This window comes from Rhinichthys klamathensis, unplaced genomic scaffold (assembly GCF_029890125.1).
Source record: "Rhinichthys klamathensis goyatoka isolate OS25496 unplaced genomic scaffold, OSU_Roscu_1.1 h1tg000223l_1, whole genome shotgun sequence".
In the NCBI taxonomy this organism is placed as follows: domain Eukaryota; kingdom Metazoa; phylum Chordata; class Actinopteri; order Cypriniformes; family Leuciscidae; genus Rhinichthys; species Rhinichthys klamathensis.
In genome coordinates this window covers 1,475,863-1,498,342 of record NW_026606747.1, presented here as the reverse complement: position 1 = coordinate 1,498,342, position 22,480 = coordinate 1,475,863, and the positions used below count along the sequence as shown (strand labels likewise).

Genomic DNA, 22,480 nt, shown 5'->3' with positions numbered 1-22,480 from the left:
GGAATGAGGAGAGAAGAGTGAAGAGGACAGGGGTGGACTGAACAAGAGAGAAGAATAGTGGATGAAAAAAGAGTGAATTGATCAGATGTGGTTTGTTGGTGACTTGGGGAAGAAGGGACTATAGCTGATCACAGTTGCAGGGATGGTATCTGGGATGAGAAATGCTTGGAATTAACTCCATTTTGGAGCAGCGCAACTTGGTTTCAGGTCCTTCAATAGTACAGTAGGGCAGCTCTGCCCTACAAAGGCAAAAGACCTTAACTCGCTAGGCAAGGCAAGGCAAGGCAAGTTTATTTATATAGCACATTTCATACACAATGGTAATTCAAAGTGCTTTACATAAAAAAATCAAAAGAAATAGGAATAATTAAAACAGTTAAGAATAAAGAGATTAAAATAGTCAAAAGAAATAAGAATAATTAAAACAGTTTAGAATAAAAAATAAAATACAGTACAAACAGTCGGACACAGTGGCACAGTGCTCATTCAGTAAATGCATAGCTAAACAGATGTGTCTTGAGTCTGGATTTGAATGTGACTACTGTAGGAGCACATCTGATCTCCTCTGGAAGCTGGTTCCAGCTACGGCTGGCATAGTAGCTAAAAGCGGACTCTCCTTGCTTAGAGTGAACCCTTGGTATTTCTAGCTGATGTGATCCTAATGATCTGAGTGATCTGTTGGGTTTATATTCAGTGAGCATATCTGCAATGTATTTAGGTCCTAGGCCATTAAATGATTTATATACCAGTAATAATACTTTAAAATCAATCCTAACTGTAACTGGGAGCCAGTGTAAAGCCCTGAGGACTGGTGTGATGTGTTCATATTTTCTGGTTCTGCTCAGCATCCTGGCAGCAGCGTTCTGTATGAGCTGCAACTGTCTTATGGTCTTTTTGGGAAGGCCAGTGAGGAGTCCATTACAATAATCCACCCTGCTGGTGATGAAAGCATGCACAAGTTTCTCTAAGACTTGACTGGAAACAAAGCATCTAATTCTTGCAATATTTTTCAGATGATAGTATGCTGATTTAGTTATTGATTTGACATGACTACTGAAACTAAGGTCTGATTCTAGAGACACACCCAGATTCCTCACTTGATTTTTAGTTGTTAGACCCCTAGCGTCAAGGTATGCGCTCACCTTGAGAACTTCATCTTTGTTGCCAAACGCAATGACTTCAGTTTTGTCTTTGTTTAACTGAAGAAAGTTTTGGCACATCCAATTGTTTACTTCCTCAATGCAATGGCACAGGGAGTCAATGGGGCTGTAGTCGTTAGGCGATAGGGCTAAGTAGAGCTGTGTGTCGTCTGCATAGCTGTGGTAAGCAATTGTGTTCTTTCTCATTATTTGGCTCATTGGGAGCATATATAGGTTGAATAGGAGTGGTGCAAGAATTGAGCCTTGAGGGACTCCGCAAGTCATGGATGTCCACTCAGACTTATGGTCTCCTATACTCACATAATAACCTCTCCCTTCTAAGTATGACCTGAACCATTTTAGGACTATCCCAGAAAGCCCCACCCAGTTTTCCAGCCTGTCAAGAAGTATGTCGTGATCGACAGTGTCAAATGCAGCACTGAGGTCAAGTAGTACCAGCACTGATAATTTGCCTTTATCAGTATTTAAGCGAATGAAACCAGATTGATCTGAAACCAGATTGAAAATTGTCAAAGTATCCATTTGAGCTTAAGAATTTGTTCAGCTGATTAAAGACAACTTTTTCAATGATCTTGCCTATGAAAGGAAGATTTGAGATCGGTCTATAGTTGCTTAATATGGTCTTATCCAGATTGATCTTTTTCAGGAGGGGCTTGACAACTGCAGTTTTCAGGGAGTTTGGAAAATTCCCAGAGAGAAGTGAGGCATTTACCACTTCTAGGAGATCTGCTTCTAAACAGTTTAACACACTTTTGAAGAAAGATGTGGGAAGTGCGTCAAGGGCGCAGGTTGATGTTTTAAGGTGCTGTACGGTTTCTTCTAAAATTTTGCCATCAATTTCTTCAAAATCAGCCATAGTAGCTGCTTTCTCAGGTAGTGGTCTGATCTGTGTGACCCCAGCGCAACTCAATGATGTTCTGATCACCTTTCTGATATTATTGATTTTCTCAGAGAAGAAAGAAGCAAACTCACTGCACTTGCCGTCTGAGAGCATTTCAGTGGGAATCTGGCTTGGGGGGTTTGTCAGTCTCTCTACAGTAGCAAAAAGAGTGCGTGTGTTGTTTAAGTTGCTGTTTATAATATTTGAGAAGAAAGTCTGTCTAGCTTTGCCTAGTTCCATATTGAAAGCATGGATGGTGTCTTTGTAGATGTTATAATGGACTACAAGTTTTGTCTTCCGCCACATGCGCTCTGTTTTTCTGCATTGTCTTTTCATATTTTGCACTGCTGTTGAGTTTCTCCAAGGTGCTTTTTGTCTACCACTCTTCCTGACTTTCACAGGAGCAATATAATCTATTACACCTTTAACCTTTGAGTTAAAAGAATCAAGGAGAAAGTCAACAGAGTCAGCAGATAAGCTTGGTGTTGAAGATATAGCCTTCATAAATAGTACACTAGTGTTCTCATTTATGCATCTCTTCTTGACAGACACAGATCTAGCTTCAATGGCAGGAGAGATCAATATATCAAAGAAAATACAGAAATGATCAGACAGTGCTACATCCTTAATAACAATCGATGAAATGTTTAGACCCTTACTGATAAGTAAATCTAGAGTGTGTCCACGAGTGTGTGTCGGTCCATGTACATGCTGAATCAGGTCAAAAGTTTTTAAAACAGTTTTGATTTCTTTTGCCATATTGGTTTCTGTATTATCTATGTGGATGTTAAAATCTCCAGCAATAGCAAAACAGTCAAACTCTGAGGAAATTGTTGATAACAGTTCTGTAAAGTCCTCAGCAAAGGCTGAAGAGTATTTTGGAGGCCTGTAAAGAATAATAAGTAAAATGCGTGGAATGCCTTTTAACACAATACCCAGATATTCGAAAGATGGGTAATTACCAAATGATATTTGCTTACATTGATAGACATCCTTAAAAAGAGCAGCTACTCCTCCACCTCTCCTTACAGCTCTGCAGACACTCATAAAAGTAAAGTTAGGAGGGGATGTTTCATTGAGGACTGTTGCACTGCAGCTGTCTTCTAGCCAGGTTTCATTTAGAAACATAAAATCCAGGTTGTATGTGGTTATTAAGTCATTGACTAGAAGTGATTTATTTTTAAGTGAGCGGATGTTTAAAAATGCTAACTTAACAGTGTAAAGTATTTGGGCCATTGGGGAATATGTATTCAATATTTAGTAATCACAAATTAATAACTATTAATACGGGTTTGACCCAGATAACAATACAGGTTAAAAATCACCCGGCAAAGGGGTTACGTTGCCAATCTGTTATGAACGACCGAATATAATGGATGTATAATCAATTATTCATACAGATCGGCAAGATAGATCAATTGTATTTATCAATAATCAAATCATAACGAATTATAATTCAATATTCGTATACAAATTGTCTGGAATATATAGATTCTCAGGATACTCCTCAATGGAATTAATTATTATCGAATAATCTGTTTGTCCAGCAAACTGGTCATGGATCTTCATCAATTTCCACAGAGAAATTACCTTTAAGAGACTCGCAGGAAGAGACGATCTTTACGGCCGTAAAAGATAGCTCTCCTGTTTTGTCACAATACTATTTAAAGTATTATACCATTTCAAAGCTTGTAGCTGATCGAAACATTTAAGTGATTTGAAGTATGAGCACAGGCAGAATCAATCAATGAATATATGTATTTAATAAAGGTGATTACGTATACGGTTAATAAACGTTACAAGGAATAAATGTATTTACAAACACAATAAAACATCGAGGAAGGAGAATGCATATAGAAAGAGAGAGAGAGAGAGAGAGAGAGAGAGAGAGAGAGAGAGAGAGAGCTGGTGAGTTTGGCAAAATTCATCAGACACAGAACCGTTAAGAGAGACACTTAGAGTCAAATCGTACCCTAATTAGGGCAGGCAATCTTAGCAGTATTTAGATCTCGATAGGAAACGAATACTTGCTGATCATGTTCTCTCGTATACGTGTGTGTGTGTTCCGAACCCGGTCAGAGGTCCTTTCCGGCGCGCCCGTGTGGCGGGATGTTCAAATCGTCCGTTGAAGGTGTTGCCAAAGAAATGATTCAAACTAAGTTCATTTCACTCGCCGGTGAGAATGAACAAAGGAGAATACAAAAAGGAAAATAAAACTGAACTAGACAAACAAAGGAAAGATGGGTCATCGCATGAACACGAGGTCCCGATGGACCAAGGAGTCACATGATGAAGGAAGGGAGAGTCCAGAGTACGAGCGAGCGAGAGAGTCAAGCGCGCGTCACATGTTGGAGGAAGAGCAGTCCAGGGTACCAGCCAGAGAGGGAAGACAGAGAAGGAAGAGCGAGTCCAGTTCTCTTTAAAGGAACTGGAGTCCACACCTCTGAGGTGCGAACTGGCCAATGACATTCAACGAAACTCTTGGCGGCAAAATTCTCTTTGTCTTGTCAAAGCTAAATTATGGCCGCATTCACAGGTTTTACGATCAGTCAGAATTTGTTCAGAATCATTCCAAAGATGGTAAAACATAGTAAAATACATTTTATGGCTTGTTCAATTACATAAATGACCTTGTCAGGTCACAAGCATTCTGAACATAGGAAGAAAGACATTTAAGGAGAGTTATATTGCAAAGTTACATTAAAAGCATAATTAACTGCCCTTGCAGTTTGTTTTAAACTAACACACACTCATAGATCCCTTCATAGGACCTGGGCAATCGACAAACATAACAACATATCAAATATACCTCAGTAAATGTCTTTAAATGAGGAGAGTAGTAAAAGTTCATATATGTGTGTGTGTTGGTTTGTGTGTGTGTGTGTGTTAGAGTTCTGTTATCTCTCTTGCAGAGATGGGGGGGGAGGGCATGGAATGTTCTAAAGCATTTTATGACTCTGGCCATTCCTCTGAAGCTTGCGGGCTACAGTCCGGGTGAATCTCGCAGGACATCTGAATATGTCAGTTAATTTGGTGTTTAAGAGAAAGAACCTTCAAGATTTCTTATAACACCCCTGCATCACAAAGTTAGCAAGATGTAATGTAAATCAACAAATGGGAACGAAGGTTGGAGTTTATCGAGACTAAACATGCTACACAGTGATTTCTGTTTCTCATAGTATGCAAGTCACGTCTCAACATTAACCCATTAGAGTTTACAAGGCCACACAGACCAAACAACATAAAGGAAAATCATGAGATGGAACATTAGATGCATGTATCACATGGTTATATGTATATACATAGGACATATAGGTTTAAACCCGGGTTCGTTACTTCTTCTCAGCAAGAATAAGGAGGAATCCCACTCTCTGGGACATTCCAAGGGTAAAGCTCAGTCTTGTAACAGAACCCCCGTTCTTTGTGTGTGTGTGAGAGAGAGAGTGTGTGTGTGTGTTGTACACTCGTTCTTGCTTGAGGAAAGGAGGAAGTCAACTGACAGTCCATACCTTACAACAGTCTTACTTTTTGTTCCCACAGCAGTCTTAGTTTGGCGTGTAATAGGCACCAGATTAGATGGGTTTGCTGTACGGATTTTGAAGGCCTTAGACTTTCTATCATGCAATCGAACAGCAATAGAGAAAGATACAGGGACACTGGGTTCCCGCTTGTTATGTAAACATTTAAGAAAGTTACTGTTGTCATAGCGGAGACCCGACACATATCACTGAGAGCTGGTATCAGTTGTTTTTGGTTGACCTCGGGCCGATGGAGGAGGGTGTGTGGCTTGGCGCTGTGGCAGAGGCCGAAGAGCTCTCACAGGAGGAGGGGGAGGGCGAGCTGGGCCTGCAGGCTTTGGTGGATGTGGGGCCTGCCGCTTTTTGGTTGACATCTGGGGGCTTGCAGCAAAAGAGTGGGATAGTTTGGTTCCAGCAAACACCAGTTCTTCCATTTGCTCTGAGAAGCACAGAAGTGGAGATGCTGGAGATAGAGAAAATGTGTCTGGTGAGACGGGCTGTTGCTCTGGTGTTATCGGCTGTAATATGCTGTCCTGGTTTCCCTGGCTGTTTTCCAGAAAGTCGTCCTTGGGTGCTGAATCTTGGAGCAGTTCTAGTATGTCACATTCTGTCTGTGGTGAGCGCTGTGGGCAGGGCTCAGCTGAGATTGTGTCCGTGAGCAGAAGTTGTTGTGGCTGAGTGGTGTTATCATTGTCCTTGTGTGACGTGTCAACTGCATGTCCATTCAGGTGCTGAAGTGAAGTCCTGTGGTAATTCATACTGTGTCCAGGTGTGTGTGTGCCATTCAGGTTGAGTGGATTGGCACACACTGCAGAAGGATGATTGAGGGAGAAGCAGATATTGTCCTTTAGCACTCTTGAACCAAGTTTGTTTGGGTGGAGCCCATCCTGTTGAAATAGTTGCCTCTGACTCCAGAAAAGATTGAAGTTGTCAATGAAGTTTACTCCTTTTAAATAGCAGGTTTTTTGGAGCCATGTATTAAGCCCAAGCAACCGTGAAAACCTGTTTGTTCCTCTTGCTGGGAGTGGTCCACTGATGAATGTTTGAACTTTCAGTCTTTTAAGTGTTTCAAAAAGTTCATTGAAATCCTTCTTAAGGAGTTCTGACTGCTCTTTATGAATATCATTTTTCCCCACATGAATGATGAGTCGATTTGCAGTTTTATGTTTCATCAGAATGTTCTGAAGTTCCCTATTTACATCAGAAGTTGTTGCTTGTGGAAGGCAGCATGTAGTTGTGTCCCTGCTACTAATGTTTCTGATTATGGAGTCACCCACTATCAGAGTCCTGTGCTCCGCTGCGCTCTGAGCTGAGTGCCGCTGTCTGCTCGACCTTGAGCGCCAGTTAGCAGTGTTAGCTACTGGCTGATTCAGTCTGTGTTCGATCACATTCATCACGTTTGGGGATTTCTCATTTACATTCATTAATACTTCAAATCTGTTCTCAAGATGTATAGGCGGTGGTAGGAGACCAGTGTTTGCAATCCTTGTCAGAGCCGTGTCTGGGGTAGAGGATGCTACTGCGGCAATATGTGATACTCGTGACAGTCTGATGTCTCGAGTGCCTTTGGGTCTTGCTCCCTGTTTGTGCCACCGATTTGTAAGTCGATCGGTTTGTTTCTCTACACTCAGTATGGCCTGTCGAGGAATACTAGATGCATGGGACTCACCGGCTGTATGCTGAGGGCATCCATGGCTGATCTCTGTTGTGTGTTCCGTCTGGTTTGGTGGTCCCACAAATAACTTTGTTTCAAGAACTACAATCCTTTGTAAAAGTCTCTGGCAGTTAATGCAGCAAGTAGATTCCAGAAGAGGCATTTTCTCTTATCCTTTATGAGTGTAGACAGTTGTGTTTTCTCTTCCCCGGAATGTAAGCTTTCAGTGGGAGGCTGGTCGAGTAAAAATAATTCTGCTTTTTTGTAGTAATCCAAGCGTTTGAGCACTGTGCTGATTAGCTGAAGTTAAAATGATTAGCTGTGCTGATTAGCTGAAGTTAAAATTAGGTGATAAAAGGAGATAAAATATAAAAATATAAAAGCGATAGAGCAAAGCACGGAGCAGTAAGCAAGAGCGTCCGAACAGTAGCAGAGCAGGAAGTGCAAAAAAACTAGAGTGTGAGTGTGGAACTGACACTCACACTCTAGTTAGAGTGTGAGTTAAGCTAGAGTGTGGCTCTAGCTTAAGTGTGGTAAGCTAGAGTGTGGAACTGAGAAAAATGACTTTAAAGATTTTTAGTAGTCCCGACAAATTAATTATAGGGAGGACACTGAAAATCTGGCAATTAGATGTTTAAGTAATGAAAATGATCTACATAACAAAATTTTGAGCTCAAACTTGACTTCTGACCACTATTTTAAAGTTACTGTACTCTGCCTTTGTATTGTCAGCAAAAAGTGAGAAGTCATGCTAAGGCAAAAGGCAGTAACATCCACATTATCAATATTTGATTGCTGACCACCATTAACAAAATCATTATAGTAACACCTGTATAAAATCTAGTGATCATGGCATTTATTTTGTATGATTTATAATTACCTAGCCTTCTAGTTATTGTGCTTTGGTTGCATTCTGGTGGCCCTATTAATACATTAGACATGACAAAATACCTCCATAGCGGTAAAGACTAAAGAGTATCTTCAAGTGGTACCGAGTGGCATAAGACTTGCTAAACACGCGTTATAATGTAATGTAATGATCACGATAAAACAGATCCTCGCGCACATTCGACCCGGAGACTGGTTTATAGCGGTGGATCTGAAAGACGCATACTTTCACAGGCGTTTACCGAGATTCGTGTTCGAAGTTGTCACGCTCCGTTCACGAAAAGTAGCCTATGCAGTGCTTTACCCCTTAGGACTCAGTAGGGAACGCGTTCTGGAGTACTTAGACGACTAATGCATTTATAGCACAACCTTCTGTGTTCTGCGTCTTTTCAGTATGCGTTGGTTTCAGCTGTCTGCCCTATTATTGTGCGTGCACTTCGCTCGTCCCGCGGATTTATTCCGGACGCTGTGTTTTGTATGCATGCTTTTAACAGCTGTTCTGATGTTGTATGCACCAGCACTTCTTGCTTCATTATGTTTTACAGTATGCACCAATATAGGCTACCCTTGTTGCTTCATTATTATCACTCTGTGATATATTAGTCCCGCGTCGGCTCGACCGTGTTCAGGGCGGAGCTGAAGGCGCCGGCGAAGTTTTGGCACTCTGCCAGCTAGATGCATGATTGTTTCAACTAGGTCCGGTACCCGAACTGGGTGAGGCGGGGCTGTAGTTCTTTGTTGTATTGACCTGCTTCGGCATGTGTAACATTTTTCTGTCAACTCTGCACTGCCTTCGCGATCGATATCGCAAGTTTGTCGATGGAGCAGGTTAAGAGCATACTAAATGTTCTGACCGCATTAGTGCAGGACAAAGCTCTGAGGACATCAGAAGTTACAGGGACGGATGGTAGCTGTACAAAGTACACGCTACATCGTAATTTCAATTTAAATGGAGAGTAAAACAAAGGCAGAACACTGTATAATCTCATTATTTGATAGAACGCCAGCACAGTAACTTCATATTAACGCGCGGCTAAACAAAGCCAGAGTGCCGTAACTCAATATGAGCGTTCCAAAACTAAGCCAAAGAGCCGTAACTGGTGTTACGGTGTTCTGCCTTGGTTTCTCATGGGCTTTTGGAAGTTACGGTTAAGACAAACCATTATTTTCTCGAAAAAACAACGGAATTGACTCAAGATACTTATCCACATGATAAAGGAGGTCTTGAATGTGCCAAAAATATCAATAACTCATTTTCGACCAAAAACGAAGTTACGGTCTTTTGCCTTTGCACGGCAGAGCTATGCACCAAATGCCAGGGGATGCTCAGGTGGTCAAGAGGTTCTGCTAGACACACAGGAAGCTTAGGCTCTGTTTCAACTCCAACCAGGGAGCAACTCTTTTGACGATCTTTTAGACTGAGGTGGCTTTCCTTGGTTTGAAAAGGCTGAGAATATTCCAGGGCTGGTTGGCGGGTTTTCAGTAGAGGTAAACTAACCGTTGGTGTTGGTCATCTGGATTCTTGTACTGGAATATGACGTGTGTTGTGTCATGCAGTGTTCGTCAATCCTTTGTGTACTCTGGGAAGTGAAGGTTATCAAATGCAAACTGTGTGAATCATCCAACCATCAGGTTCGTTAGTATGAAGGCACCATCCCTAGTTGTCTGCTCTTCAACTGCCATTGCCATTGTTGTAATAGATCTCTGTGCTTCTTTGTAGCTGATGCTGCTCCCAAATCTATTTAGGAGTGACACAGTTGACTTGCTTCTGGTTTCCTTAACGGCTGTCCCAACGTGTTTCGGTGTTGGGATCTTGGCAACTGCTTGGCAGACATCCTGGGCAAGGTTGAGAACTTGTTCTTGCTGCTTAGGACTGACTTTCACCCGGCCGTCCTCACCTAACTCTGGAGATGCATCTGTTATCATCCATGCCAGGTGGTTATACAAGTTAGAGCTCACTCTTCGGGATACCTCCAGGTATGATATCTCTAGCTGACGGGTCTTCAGTCATACTTCCAGGCATCTGGTGACTTCATCTGGCTTGAGCTGTTCTGGCTTCTCTTGCTTCCTTCAGGGCCTGCTTACGTTGGTCCTGGAGCTCCTTCCGTATTGTAGGAAGAGACTATGGTGTCATCTGGTGTCAACTCATCATCATTTTCTTCTTCATACTCTGCCTCTTCAGTTTTCTCCTTAAGTTCCTTCAACTTTGAGAGCATGCAGCCAACATTCATTTCCACTGAGCAAATCAGGGTAGAACATACTTTCTGTGGCACAACCATTATTTTACAATTGCCACCAACTTCATAGTGCCTTCTAAGGCGGGCAATCAAGGACTGACATCTGTATGAGGTAACATTGTGAACTCCATGGCTTTCCAAGTATTTACGGAATTCATCCCTCAAAGCTGTAACGAAGAATATGGCATTCAGGTCTGGACGCGGGTGCCATAGGGTGCCCCGTCTCTGAGAGAGCAGGTCCTCTCTCAGAGGAATGGGCCAGGGAGGGGCTGTCGCGAGGAGCACCAGTTCCGGGAACCAGGTCCGGTTGAGCCAATACGGCGCAACTAACAAGACCTGCTCCTCGTCCTCCCTGACCTTGCACAAGGTCTGTGCAAGAAGGCTCACTGGGGGAAACGCATACTTGCGTAGGCCCGGGGGCCAGCTGTGTGCCAGAGCATCTGTGCCGAGGGTCCCCTCGGTCAGGGAATAGAACAACTGGCAGTGAGACGTGTCCGGGGATCTACCTGTGCGGTCCACGCTGAGGTTTGGATGGTGGCTGCCGCTAGGGCTTCGCGGGAGCGGAGAATTCCGCAGGAGGTCTACCTCAGTGACGAGCAGATGGAGGGTCTGCGGCCGGTGGACAGGTGGGGCAAAGCTCTCGACCGCGTCGCCGAATAATCCAACCTGGGACAGAGGGGCATCCAGAAACCGATTCTTATCGGTGTCCCTCATATCCTGGACCACCAAGGTGGACATCGCCTGACCAACGGAACGTGCGGTTTCCTTCGAAGGGGGCAACACAGCCGAATCCTCATCTCCAGAGGACTGAAGCTCCCCCTCCAATGCTGTGATCGACATCTAATCATCAGCCCCAAAGGACATGGCTGGTCGTCCATGAGAAGGACCAGCGCGTTCCTGTGGGGGCTCCAATGGCGGCAGCGTTTGTGAGGTGTGAGGGACCCAAGGAGATTGCCTCGGCGGTGAAGCTCTCATCTCAATCCTCAGATCACCCTGACCATGCAGAGAAGTAGGTTTATTCTGAGGTCCAAAATAAACGCTAGATCGGGGCATAGGCGAGGGGACTGCACCTCCCTTGAGGTAAGCAAGTCTCGATCTCAGCACTGTCATAGTCATATTCCCACAATGGGAACATAAACTATTCACAAAAGCTGCCTCAGTGTGCTGAATGTCCAAACACGAGAAGCAACTATTGTGGCCGTCTGCTGGCGCCAGGGAATGACCGCATTCAGAAACGCATGAACGGAAAGACATCCTGAAAAGGGCGCAAGGTCATGCTTGTGTTGCTCTTTTAGTGAAAACAAAAAACAGAAATAGAAACTCTTTCAGTGCTGAAGCACCCAGGGATAGCCGCGGTATAATCGGGGTATACACTCAAAGAGAAACGCCCACCGAGACCGACACACACACACACACAAGCAATGGTGTGAAAACAGCAGTTGTGAGCTGTAAAATGCTCGAGGCCACCGCTGATCGCGCAGTCACACCAGCACTGGATACAGAGTCTTGCTTTTCTGGAGTCTTCAACGTTGCAGCAGTCTGCAGAACTCAGAGTCAAATGAAAGCTCGGCTCCGAAGTGAAAGACAACGGCTGCGTTCCAAACCGCATACTCAATGAGTAGGTACTTAGTTTCAATGAGTACTTACTTAACGAGCGCTAAAAGAGTAGGTACTTTATAGCCAAATCTCGTTGAGTGTGAATGCGATCCGGACACCATCCGCCATGTTGACGTTATCACGTGACCTACGACGCGTTATCACAAGCGCAACAACTTAAAAGATGAACGACACCTTTAATTAATCTATCTGTAAATATCTTGATATTGATGAAACTTGCTCATTTTGTGGTATTGTTGAAGAAACAGCTGCCAATTTATTTTGTGAATACATTTAGGGTTGATTTAAGTTGTTATATTTTAAACCCTACTAATGTGAACCACAGTATTATAACAATTTTTTTTAAGAAACCCCAAAATCGTCATCTCTTGAATATGTTGTTAATTTCTTTATTTTATACCCAAAAAGTTTCTCCTTTAAGTTTTCCTCTTTTCTTGATGAATTTACCTCTCGTTTCATCCCTCAGACTTATAACAACAAAACAATTTTTTAATGTAGGGCCTATTATGAAGAACTATTTAAATATATTTAGCCTTGTTATTGTTCTTTTTTCCTGTGTATAAATATCATATTATGATGTACACAAACCAATAATCTTTATGTTTTCCGTTTTGTCATTATGATTGTTCATTGTTAGATACAACTATGGTATCTTTCCATGATCTTTATGTAACAAGTTTAAATTATATGACCGACAGGTGCATTAACACTTCATAACATCAGTAACCCGACAGCACAACCTAGAACAGTTTTCCTCTGCGTTTGTAATGTCTGCACAAGGAGAAGGGCCGCTGCTCGAAGACCTCCTTTGGAGAAAACCGTTGACTTTATACTCGAAAAATGTAAGTATCACTCCTTAAAAATTAATATTACCTCAGAATGAATTGCATTGTTAGCCCACCCCAAAACTTAAACAAAATAATATTAAATGCTGACCAATACTTAATTATATATATTTTTATATATATACTAAAAATGATATAATTTAATAAAACAAGCAAAATGTAATTTGTTTTGTCATATGAGTTATGCATGAATACACGTGAACATCTCAATTGTCAGTCAAGCAATGAATTAATGCATACATTAAATAATTATATTTTATATACTGACAACAATAAGAAACATGAATAAATGAGTAAAAGAACAAATAAAAGAAACCATTACACAATAAACAAATGCATATACAATTCAACAACACATGAAACAAATCTTTATTCAAACTACAAGCATGTATTTACAGGCGCTGAGCCCCACATCTACTGCCATCTCAACACAGCGGCTCCCATTCTGCGGCTTTACTCTGATGAATTCACCAGAGGTGACCGTGCCTTCGTGCCGGAGCTTGTTGCTGCGCTTCACAATCTGAGGCGATAAGGGCCGGTGGAGAGATGGAGCGTCTCATCCATGGCACCGTTTCCAGGATTCAGCTCTGGGCTCCTCATCCTCAGTGCTCACACCAGTCTGAATAAAAACATGTTTAGTTACTTTATAGATTTGTTTATTTACCTTATTTACAGCACATTTGACTAATGTCAACAGTGTTGACAACAGTGAATTAACGTTATCCTATAATAATGCCACACATACATCACTCAGATGTCTTTTTCATGTTGTGATGTGCTCATCTGCAATATGTCAATACTTACAATATTTTCCTTTCAGATGTAAATAGACATTTTAAATAAGCGTGTTTAAGATGTAGATGGTTATGTAAATCCACTTTAGAGACGTTAACGTTACGTGTGCTTAGAGCTCCCCTGTTAGCTAGCTATACAAAACATGTTTTTACAGCAAAATCACAACTATACTATACTGTCTAACTACTTTACACTTTCAACAGTTAAAACGTCTACTCTAGTAGTTTAACACATAAGGAACCGTGTTTACTCACATTTGAAAACCCCGGCGTCGCTGATCTCCGTGATGTTTAATAATGCCGTATACTCTCGCGTGGCCTCCTGGGATAGAAGAGTATCCATCGGTTAAGCACTCAAAAATCGGGCCGGAAGCAGTAAGCCATCCGGGAACTTCTCCCCTACTCTTTTATGAATACTGATCTTTCAAACGTACTGCTTCCTTCACGCACTGTTTTCGCCTACTATATAGTAGAAAAGTAGGCATATTCGAACGCACTTAAGTCCGAATCTCGCGATAATTAGTACGTCACCCAGGTAATTCTCGCCTACTCTTTTGGATTCATACATACTTTTTCGCTCGCCAACTCTTTTTCCCATACTAAATAGTAGGGAAGTATGCGGTTTGGAACGCAGCACTAGCCTTTATTATGGATATCTATGATCTCAGTCCCTTCTTCTTCTTCTTCTTTGGCTGCTTAACGGCGGATGCGGACTAACTTAGCGCACTACCGCCACCCTCCAAATAAATTGTGCTCTATGATCACTATGGCTTACATTAAAAAAATAAATAAAATAAAAATACACTCTGTCAATGATTCCAGTGTTCTTTAAAAATTAAAACATATATTTTATTACTCTATGATCGGAAGCCACTTTTAGTTAGACAAAATATCTCTAAAGATAAACCTTTCCCCACTGCCCTCTATTTTCCTTTTAATTACAACCCTTTCTCTATTAAATTTCTTACACATCATAAAGACATGTTCCACTGTTTCTGGCACATTACAAATCTCGCAATTACCTGACTTATGTTTTCCTATTAGCTGTAATGTTTTGTTTAGTCCAGTGTGCCCTAATCTCATTCTTGTAAAAATTTCCTCTTCTCTTCGACATCTTATAACCAGACTCCATAGTTTTTTTAGTTTTTTAATCATTGACTTAGCTTCTGATTTTGATATTTTACATAGAATAGACACATTTGTCGCTTTCAAAGCCTGTTTAGCAAACTTGTCTGCCAACTCATTACCAACCATACCTACATGGGCCGGAACCCAAACAACCTTAACATGCGTCCCCCCATTTTGAATACTATGAAGCAAAGTCAATATCTCACACACAATATCATGCCTCTCACTCGAATTACCTAATTTAAAATTTTCTAAGGCTGACAACGAATCTGAACATACAACTACTCTCAGTGGTTTAATTTGTTCTACCCACTGCAACGCATCACAATTGCTATCAGCTCTGCTGAGTACACTGACAAATGATCCGAAACTCTTGCAGAAAACTTAATATCAAACTCTGGTATCACATATGCAATTGCCACTTTCCCTGTTTCTGGTTGCTTTGACCCATCAGTAAAGATTTGCACATACCCATAATAGTTATCCACATACCTCATAGCCATTTGTCCACTATCCCCCTTATAATTTTTAATCTTTTCATGCAAAGTTATATCAACGTCTGGAAGCATTCTCATCCACGGTGGGTGTGGTGGAGAGACTACAGATGGACTAAATTCAAACTTTTCTACAGCCGCTTCTTTTCCCTTTTCATGTATACTTGCACTAAACGACTCTCTTTTACTTTTTGCCTGCTCCCATGTTGAAATGAGGACACTTTTAGTTGGATGGTCTTCCATATGCCCCTTTAAATGAACATAATATGACAATGACATTTGCAGTCGCCTCAACTCAAATGGCATTTCACCTACTTCAACCTGAAGCGCTGATATAGGGGAGGTTCTCATTGCTCCTGAACATATCCTGAGGCAACATGACATCATGACTTCGCGTAAACATACACGCCACTTTCAAGTCAAGTGGCATGTTATCTATACGCATTTTGAGCTATCCGCGTGTATGTCCACGCCGAAATCTTTTGCGTGTATGTCTACGCCATTAAATGTCCGAGTGATTCCGCGTGTATGTGTACGCCGTTAAATGTCCGAGCGAAACGAAGCAAAATCTATATCTACATCTGTGGAGCGATATTTCTTTTCCTAGGATGGTAGGAGAACACTCATAAATGGTATTAACCCCAGTGACGGGTAGGTTTAGGGACGGGGTTGGGGTAGGTCATATATCTATATATACATAATACAGTAATGTAACGTTAAGTCAACGGCGTTGATAAACACGCTGAAAAGCGATTATGCGTGTTGATAGCACGCCAAAAATGGAAATACGAATTGGCGTGTCATACATACGCCATTTCATGAGATCAGTCTGCCTGAGGGCCAAACCCTGAATAATCTCAAGCTTCTTTAATTCAGACTTTGCAGCAGACCCATAAGCCATGCACCCGAAGTCAACAATAGACCTAATTAATCCAACATATAATCTTTTCATTGAAGTCATATCTGCTCCCCACTCCTTATTGCACAAGCACCTAATTATGTTAATGACTTTTTTTTACATTTGTCAACTACCTTTTCAATATGATTATGCCAGGTAAGCTTAGAATCAAAATGCATACCTAAAAATCTCATACAATTTACTCTTTCTAAATCTCTACCATACAATTGAAATTTAAACCTTTCTTCAATTTTTTTAAACGGGAAAAATACTACCTTGGTTTTCTCAACAGAAACCTGAATCCCCATTTTCCAGCCCATTCTTCAACAGAGTCGATAGCTTTTTGCAAATTTTTAACAATGAATTGAACATTTTTACCCCTTTTCCAGAGAGCGCCGTCGTCTGCAAACAATGATTTGCCTATACTATAATCAAGTGTATCATATATATCATTTATCATAATAGAGAACAGAATTGGTGAAATAACACTTCCTTGGGGTACACCATTTTCCACAAATACGCAATCAGAGAAGCTACTGTTTATCCTCACCTGAATTTGTCTATTGCTTAAAAAGTCCTTAATCCAATAATACATTTTCCCGTCTATTCCAAGCCTTCGGATTGTAATTAACACACCATCCTTCCAAAGCATATCATACGCTTTTTCCATATCAAAAAATATAGCAGCAACTACTTCTTTACACACTTGGGCCTTCCTTATATCACTCTCCAATTTAATAACTGGGTCCATAATTGACCTTCCTTTCCTGAAGCCGCTTTGGAACGGCGTTATCAAATTCCTAGACTCAACATAAAAAGTCATTCTCTCCATTACCTTACCTAGATGAGATGACAAAGCAATTGGCCTATAATTAGAAGCCATAGTAGGATCTTTCCCCGGCTTTCTAAGTGGAATAATAACAGGCATTTTCCAACTCTTTTTCCCAACAAGGGAATTTTCCCTTGTTCCCACACCTTATTAAATAACTTCAATACAGTATTAAGAGCCTCGCTACTAAGATGTTTCGGTAACACTTTAGAATACGGTTCCTTCGTTAATGAATAACTACACAAGAACCAATGAGTAACACAATATTAACAATCTAGTAACTACTATTAACTAACAAGAAACTCTGATTAACGAATTAGTAAGTAATAGCGCACAGATGAAAGTGGTAGTTCACTATTAACTAATCAATAACTACTATTTTTTTAATGCTTCCCAGAGAACTACTGAATTTTTTTATTAACAATCTATTAACTATTATTAACTAACAAGAAACTCTGATTAACGAACTAGTAAGTAATAGCGCACAGATGAGAGTGGTAGTTCACTATTAACTAATCAATAACTACTATTTTTGTAATGCTTCCCAGAGAACTACTGAAATTTTTTATTAACAATCTAGTAACTATATTAACTAAAAATAAAATATGATTAACGAATTAGTAAGTAATAGCGCACAGATGAAAGTGGTAGTTCGCTATTAACTAATCAATAACTAAAAAATGCTTCCCAGAGAACTACTGAAAAAGTTTAATAATTCTTGCAAAACTAATCAATAACCAATGCATGACAAATGACTAGCACTACATTAACATTTTAACTGCTACTGTAAACGAATACACAAGGTTGTTTACATTATCAATATGTAATAGCATAGCAGACTTATGATTTGGGAAAGCTGTTAATAATTGGCCTATGCTGTCTATTTATCAACTGAATAATTTTTAAAGAAATGGATTTTTAAATGCAGTTGTCGCGACCTTACTTGTCCTGTGGCCAATTTTCCGGCATTCCTCTGGACTGGCATTGAATCACTAGTCACGGCGACTGGAACATATTGAGTTATCAGCCATCCGAATACCATACAGTGATTTTATTATTTAACATACCACTCAAAAAATGTTTTTATGTATGTCTCCTAGCTCATATATGTGTGTTTGCATATCTTGTATGAGTGATTAGAAGATTCTACACTTTATTGGCTTTTCATTAGTAACTACTGTAAGAATCATGGGAACTAACTAGTAATGACTCAAGTGTTACTACATACTTCTATGGGAATTACTAATTATTTGGATCCGTATTCTAAAGTGAAGATCATTGGAACTAACTAGTAATGACTCAAGTGTTACTACATACTTATAAAGAAATTTTCTAAAAGTATACTATTTAAAAGTTCACCAAAAATCTCAAACGCTTGAAATGACTTTTGTGTTTGGTTGCACAAATCATGAAAAATTGCTTTAAACATGAGGCATGAAACAAGTAACTTTTATTAACATTTATGCTTTTTCTACTATTTCCATTTAAAGTAACAGCTTCACATAAGCATAAAACCATGTGATGCCTGAAGTGGAAAAAACAATTTATTGCCTTCTAGCATACAGTATTTATTTGCTGTAATGCCTTCCAATGTCTTTCAGAAGTCGACCTAGAGGACCATCTGTGTGCTTGTATCCCAGCCAGTAAGTCCACTCAATAAAAGACAAATGTTCTTTTAGAAGCTGCTCTGTCCTATTTCCTCTCAGTCGCCAAATTTGGCTTTTGTAGGTTAACCAAGCTCTTTCAATATTTTGTGTGTGTCCACCATGGTTTGGATCAACAAACCATCTGCTGTGGTTTACTGAGTAGTGAGTGTAACCAAGACTTGATAGAGCTCTGTAGGGTCTCCACTCGTCGCTTAAAATGGTTGACCCTTGGCGAACATGTCTTCTAATGATGGGAAGCAGGTGATTTCTGGAGCGCCGTTCTACAAGTCGCAAAATTGGCAGTCTTCTTTGACCCTTTATGGCAAGCATGCCAAAGACCCACTTCTTTCTCCTCCATGTCTGACCAGCTCTTCCTTGTCGATACTACAATTTAAAAAACAACTTCAATAATTTCACATCAAATCAATGGCATTGACATATATTAAGATATGCCAGTGCAAGTTGCTTTCAGTTAAAACAGCTCAAACATGCATTTTAGTAGAACTAGGATTAAGCCTTGTCTGTGAAATCAGGGGTAAAAGTGCAAAAAACAAGTAAATGACTAGTATTTCCAATAATCTCGCACATCCCTAGAAGTATTAGTCTATGTCAACCAATGTAGTTAACTAATGTTTATGCCTTTTTTCTCTATTTGTGGCTCTACAGTTCGGTTTGTTTACCAAAAGCATCATTAACCAACTATGGTTTTCTTCTCAGTTTTTAGTGTTTATCTAAAATGAGACAAATCTGCTATCATTTAAATCTCCAATCTGTTATTTAGCCGTTTAGAATACACAGGCCTCGTTTAAATCCCAGTTGTGAGATAAGATAACATTTTAAGCTGTCATATGGTCATTACAACGAATCTTATAGTTTTCATTTTATTCAAATTTAAAAAACGTCCCAACTTTTCCGGAATTTGGGTTGTATTTCTGTGATGGCAAAGCTGAATTTTCAGCATACTCCAGTTTTCAGTGTCACATGATGCTTCAGAAATCAGTATAATATGATGATGTGATTATCAATGTTGAAAACAGTTTTTTTTCAGGATTATTATGAATAGAAAGTTCAAAAGAATACCATTTATCTGAAATATACATCTTTTGCAACATTGTAAATGTCTTTACGGTCACTTTTGATAAATTTTGATCAATCCTTGCTGAATAAAAGTATTAATTTCTTTAATTTCTTTCCCCCAAAAAATAAAAAAATGTTTATATTTTCGAACTGACCAAAATTTTTTGAACGGTAGTGATAATGTTACAAAAGCTTTCTATTTCAGATAAATACTGTTCTTTTGAACGGTCTTCTATTCATCAAATAATCATGATTTTTTTTTTTTTTTTTTTTTTTTTTTTACACAATTGTTTTCAACACTGATAACAATCTGAAATGTTTCTTGATCATCAAATCATCATATTATACTGATTTCTGAAGGATCATGTGACACTGAAGACTGGAGTAATGATGCTGAAAATTCAGCTTTGATCACAGGAATAAATCATTTTTAATTGTAAAAATATGTCACAATATAACTGTTGTTGCTGTATTTTGGATCAAATATCAAAATGGATCAAAATGCCTTGCTGAGCAGAAAATAATAATTTTAAAACATTAAAAAATCTCACCGTTCTAATAATTTTGTCCACCATATACATATTTTTACAATTAAAAATGATTTATTCCTGTGATCAAAGCTGAAATATATATACATACACACACACACACATACATATATATATATATATATATATGTATATACAGTATATATATATATATATATATATAGTATATATATATATATATATATATATATATATATATATATATATAAGTTGTTCGACCTTTATTTGTTTTCACTTTAAAAAATAATTAAAAGGATATCCCACCTTCCTTTTATGGCGGAAGTTGCTTTCATCTATCATTACAAATTCCGTTCTTCCCCCTATGTGTTGTCCTGTCTTCCTTTTGAACTTCTTCAAGGCTTTCCTGCAGACTAATCTCAGTTTACAGGTCATTTTAGTAAGGGTGGCGGAGCTTCCAGCAATGCCATCCTGGACCATGTCGACCTGCCGTAAACGTAATCCTTGACAGAATCTGTCAGCAAAAGTTAAATATTTGTGTGCAAAAAAAAGAGATTAATGTTTTAACTTTAAAAGGCAAAAATAGGTTATTTAGCATGTTGTTACACCTACCGATATATATAAGTCATCCAATTTTGTAAACTCAACTTGGTCTTGTCAAAAATGTATCCTGATCTGCATGATTTTGTCACTTTTTCATTGTGTACTCCTCGTTTACATACCCTTAAAATACAAAAGTACAGTAACACTTAGCTTTTAGATTTAAATTAGGCTACCAACCTGACAAAAAAGGATCTATATTTACCATAGGTATCCATCTTTGTTGTGTGTCTTCCTCAATTTCATATTTCTTTTACATACTCTGCATTTCTTTGTAGAATCCATTAGCTTGTTTTTTTGAAGCCATTTAGTTAATTTTCTGTTTCCTTTTATGTCCTTGTGCTGACAGAGCGATAAAATCTTTCTCGAAAGTCCCATTGTTGGACTATAGCTAGCCAACTCTCAGTCCTTATACATAACGATGTAACCGCGAAGGCGCATTTTCCCACGTGATTGTCCGTGAAAAAAAATCTGTTGTATGTCATCTGTCGTAAAATGTACACTTATTGTTACAAACGTTTTTTTTTTTCATCTTAAAACGGTCAGGAAGCATATTAAATAATTGAACTGAAAAATATTGAATTAGTTCTTAATAAGTAAATACATATGTAATTCAAATTTGACCGGATGTGCTTAACCTACTAGATAGTCTCAGCCTCAGACGTCACGCCCACGGAACGTTGGCTAAACGTCTGATGCATATGGTACACTTAACTGGAAACACTTCAGGAATGTCGAAGTCGTCGTCTGATTGGTTGAATTTTATCGGATTTCCGGGGGGCGCGAGTGTCGCGTTTATTTTCGGTCCGCCGGGAAACAAAGCGCAGACGTGTGATTGCGGAAGAAAAACTGTTGTGTTTACATGAGTGACAATGAGCATTTATCAAGATCAGCTAAACGTAGGATTCACAAAAGTATGCGAGGTTCACGGCATAGACTCTTGAAGTTTTCTTCTCCTTCTTTGATTTTCTATGCTGACTGACTTGTTGCACGCTGGTCTGTTGTTGTGGGGACATTTCCACGCCCCGAAACGTGACGCTGAACGAAACGAACTGTAATTGGTTGTTTGACATGTCGGTCAAACGGCCTTATGGGCGGGCCTTGGCCAAAGAAAGCTGCTATGAATTCCAGACCTTCAGCCGTCAGTCTGAAGGTCTGGCTACGCGAGACTACCTACTAGATAACCAACCACAATCGAGTGTCTTGTTTAAGCAAAAACATAAAGATGGATTTTATAACTGGTAATAAAAATAAGGGAAAATCTAAAAATATAACTAAAATGTTAAATGATTTGAGAATGAGTGGTGTAAGGCCAGTGATTAATTTTATAACATATTGGGACAACATAACTGAAGGGGAAGAATCACTTACGGCGGTCGAGTTCGTCTGTAGGGACGGAAATTGCTTTTACAAGACGTTGGATCAACGGCGACCTGATTCGGCAGAAAGTTCAGCAGGAGTAGACATGGCTGATCGAAGAATTCCGCGTAAAAGGGTACCACCCAATCGCCTAGTAGAGGAAAATGATGATGATACTGCCGGTAAGTTATGTATTTTAAGTTCTATACATACGATTAGCAGCATGTGTGTAGTAACAGTTAGCCTAGGCCTAATTAGCAAATGCTCGTTGACAAGCTCGGTCAAATAAGTTAGTGATTGGCGAGGCAATTTAAAGTTTATTAGTAAAACTGGGTCAATATTTCATTCAG

General features: G+C 39.7%; 1 protein-coding gene across 1 annotated transcript; it reads right to left on the bottom strand.

Moving 5' to 3' along the window:
- Nucleotides 1-18,482: 18,482 nt before the first annotated feature.
- Nucleotides 18,483-20,666, bottom strand: LOC130097658 (uncharacterized). The gene is made up of 2 exons (XM_056264604.1): nucleotides 20,478-20,666; nucleotides 18,483-18,972 (listed from the first exon to the last, which is right to left on the bottom strand). Exons 1-2 carry the CDS (start codon nucleotides 20,649-20,651, stop codon nucleotides 18,511-18,513), a joined length of 636 nt encoding a protein of 211 aa, XP_056120579.1. The 5' UTR covers nucleotides 20,652-20,666; the 3' UTR covers nucleotides 18,483-18,510.
- Between the last annotated feature and the right edge of the window lie 1,814 nt (nucleotides 20,667-22,480).

What these genes read in the sequence shown, in the direction of transcription:
- LOC130097658 (XM_056264604.1), bottom strand. Translation starts at nt 20,651, where the DNA reads ATGGTCCAGGATGGCATTGCTGGAAGCTCCGCCACCCTTACTAAAATG. An exon ending in ACTTCCGCCATAAAAGGAAG is followed by an intron (nt 18,973 to 20,477) that starts GTGGGATATCCT and finishes TTTAAATTGTAG; the next exon opens with TATCGACAAGGAAGAGCTGG.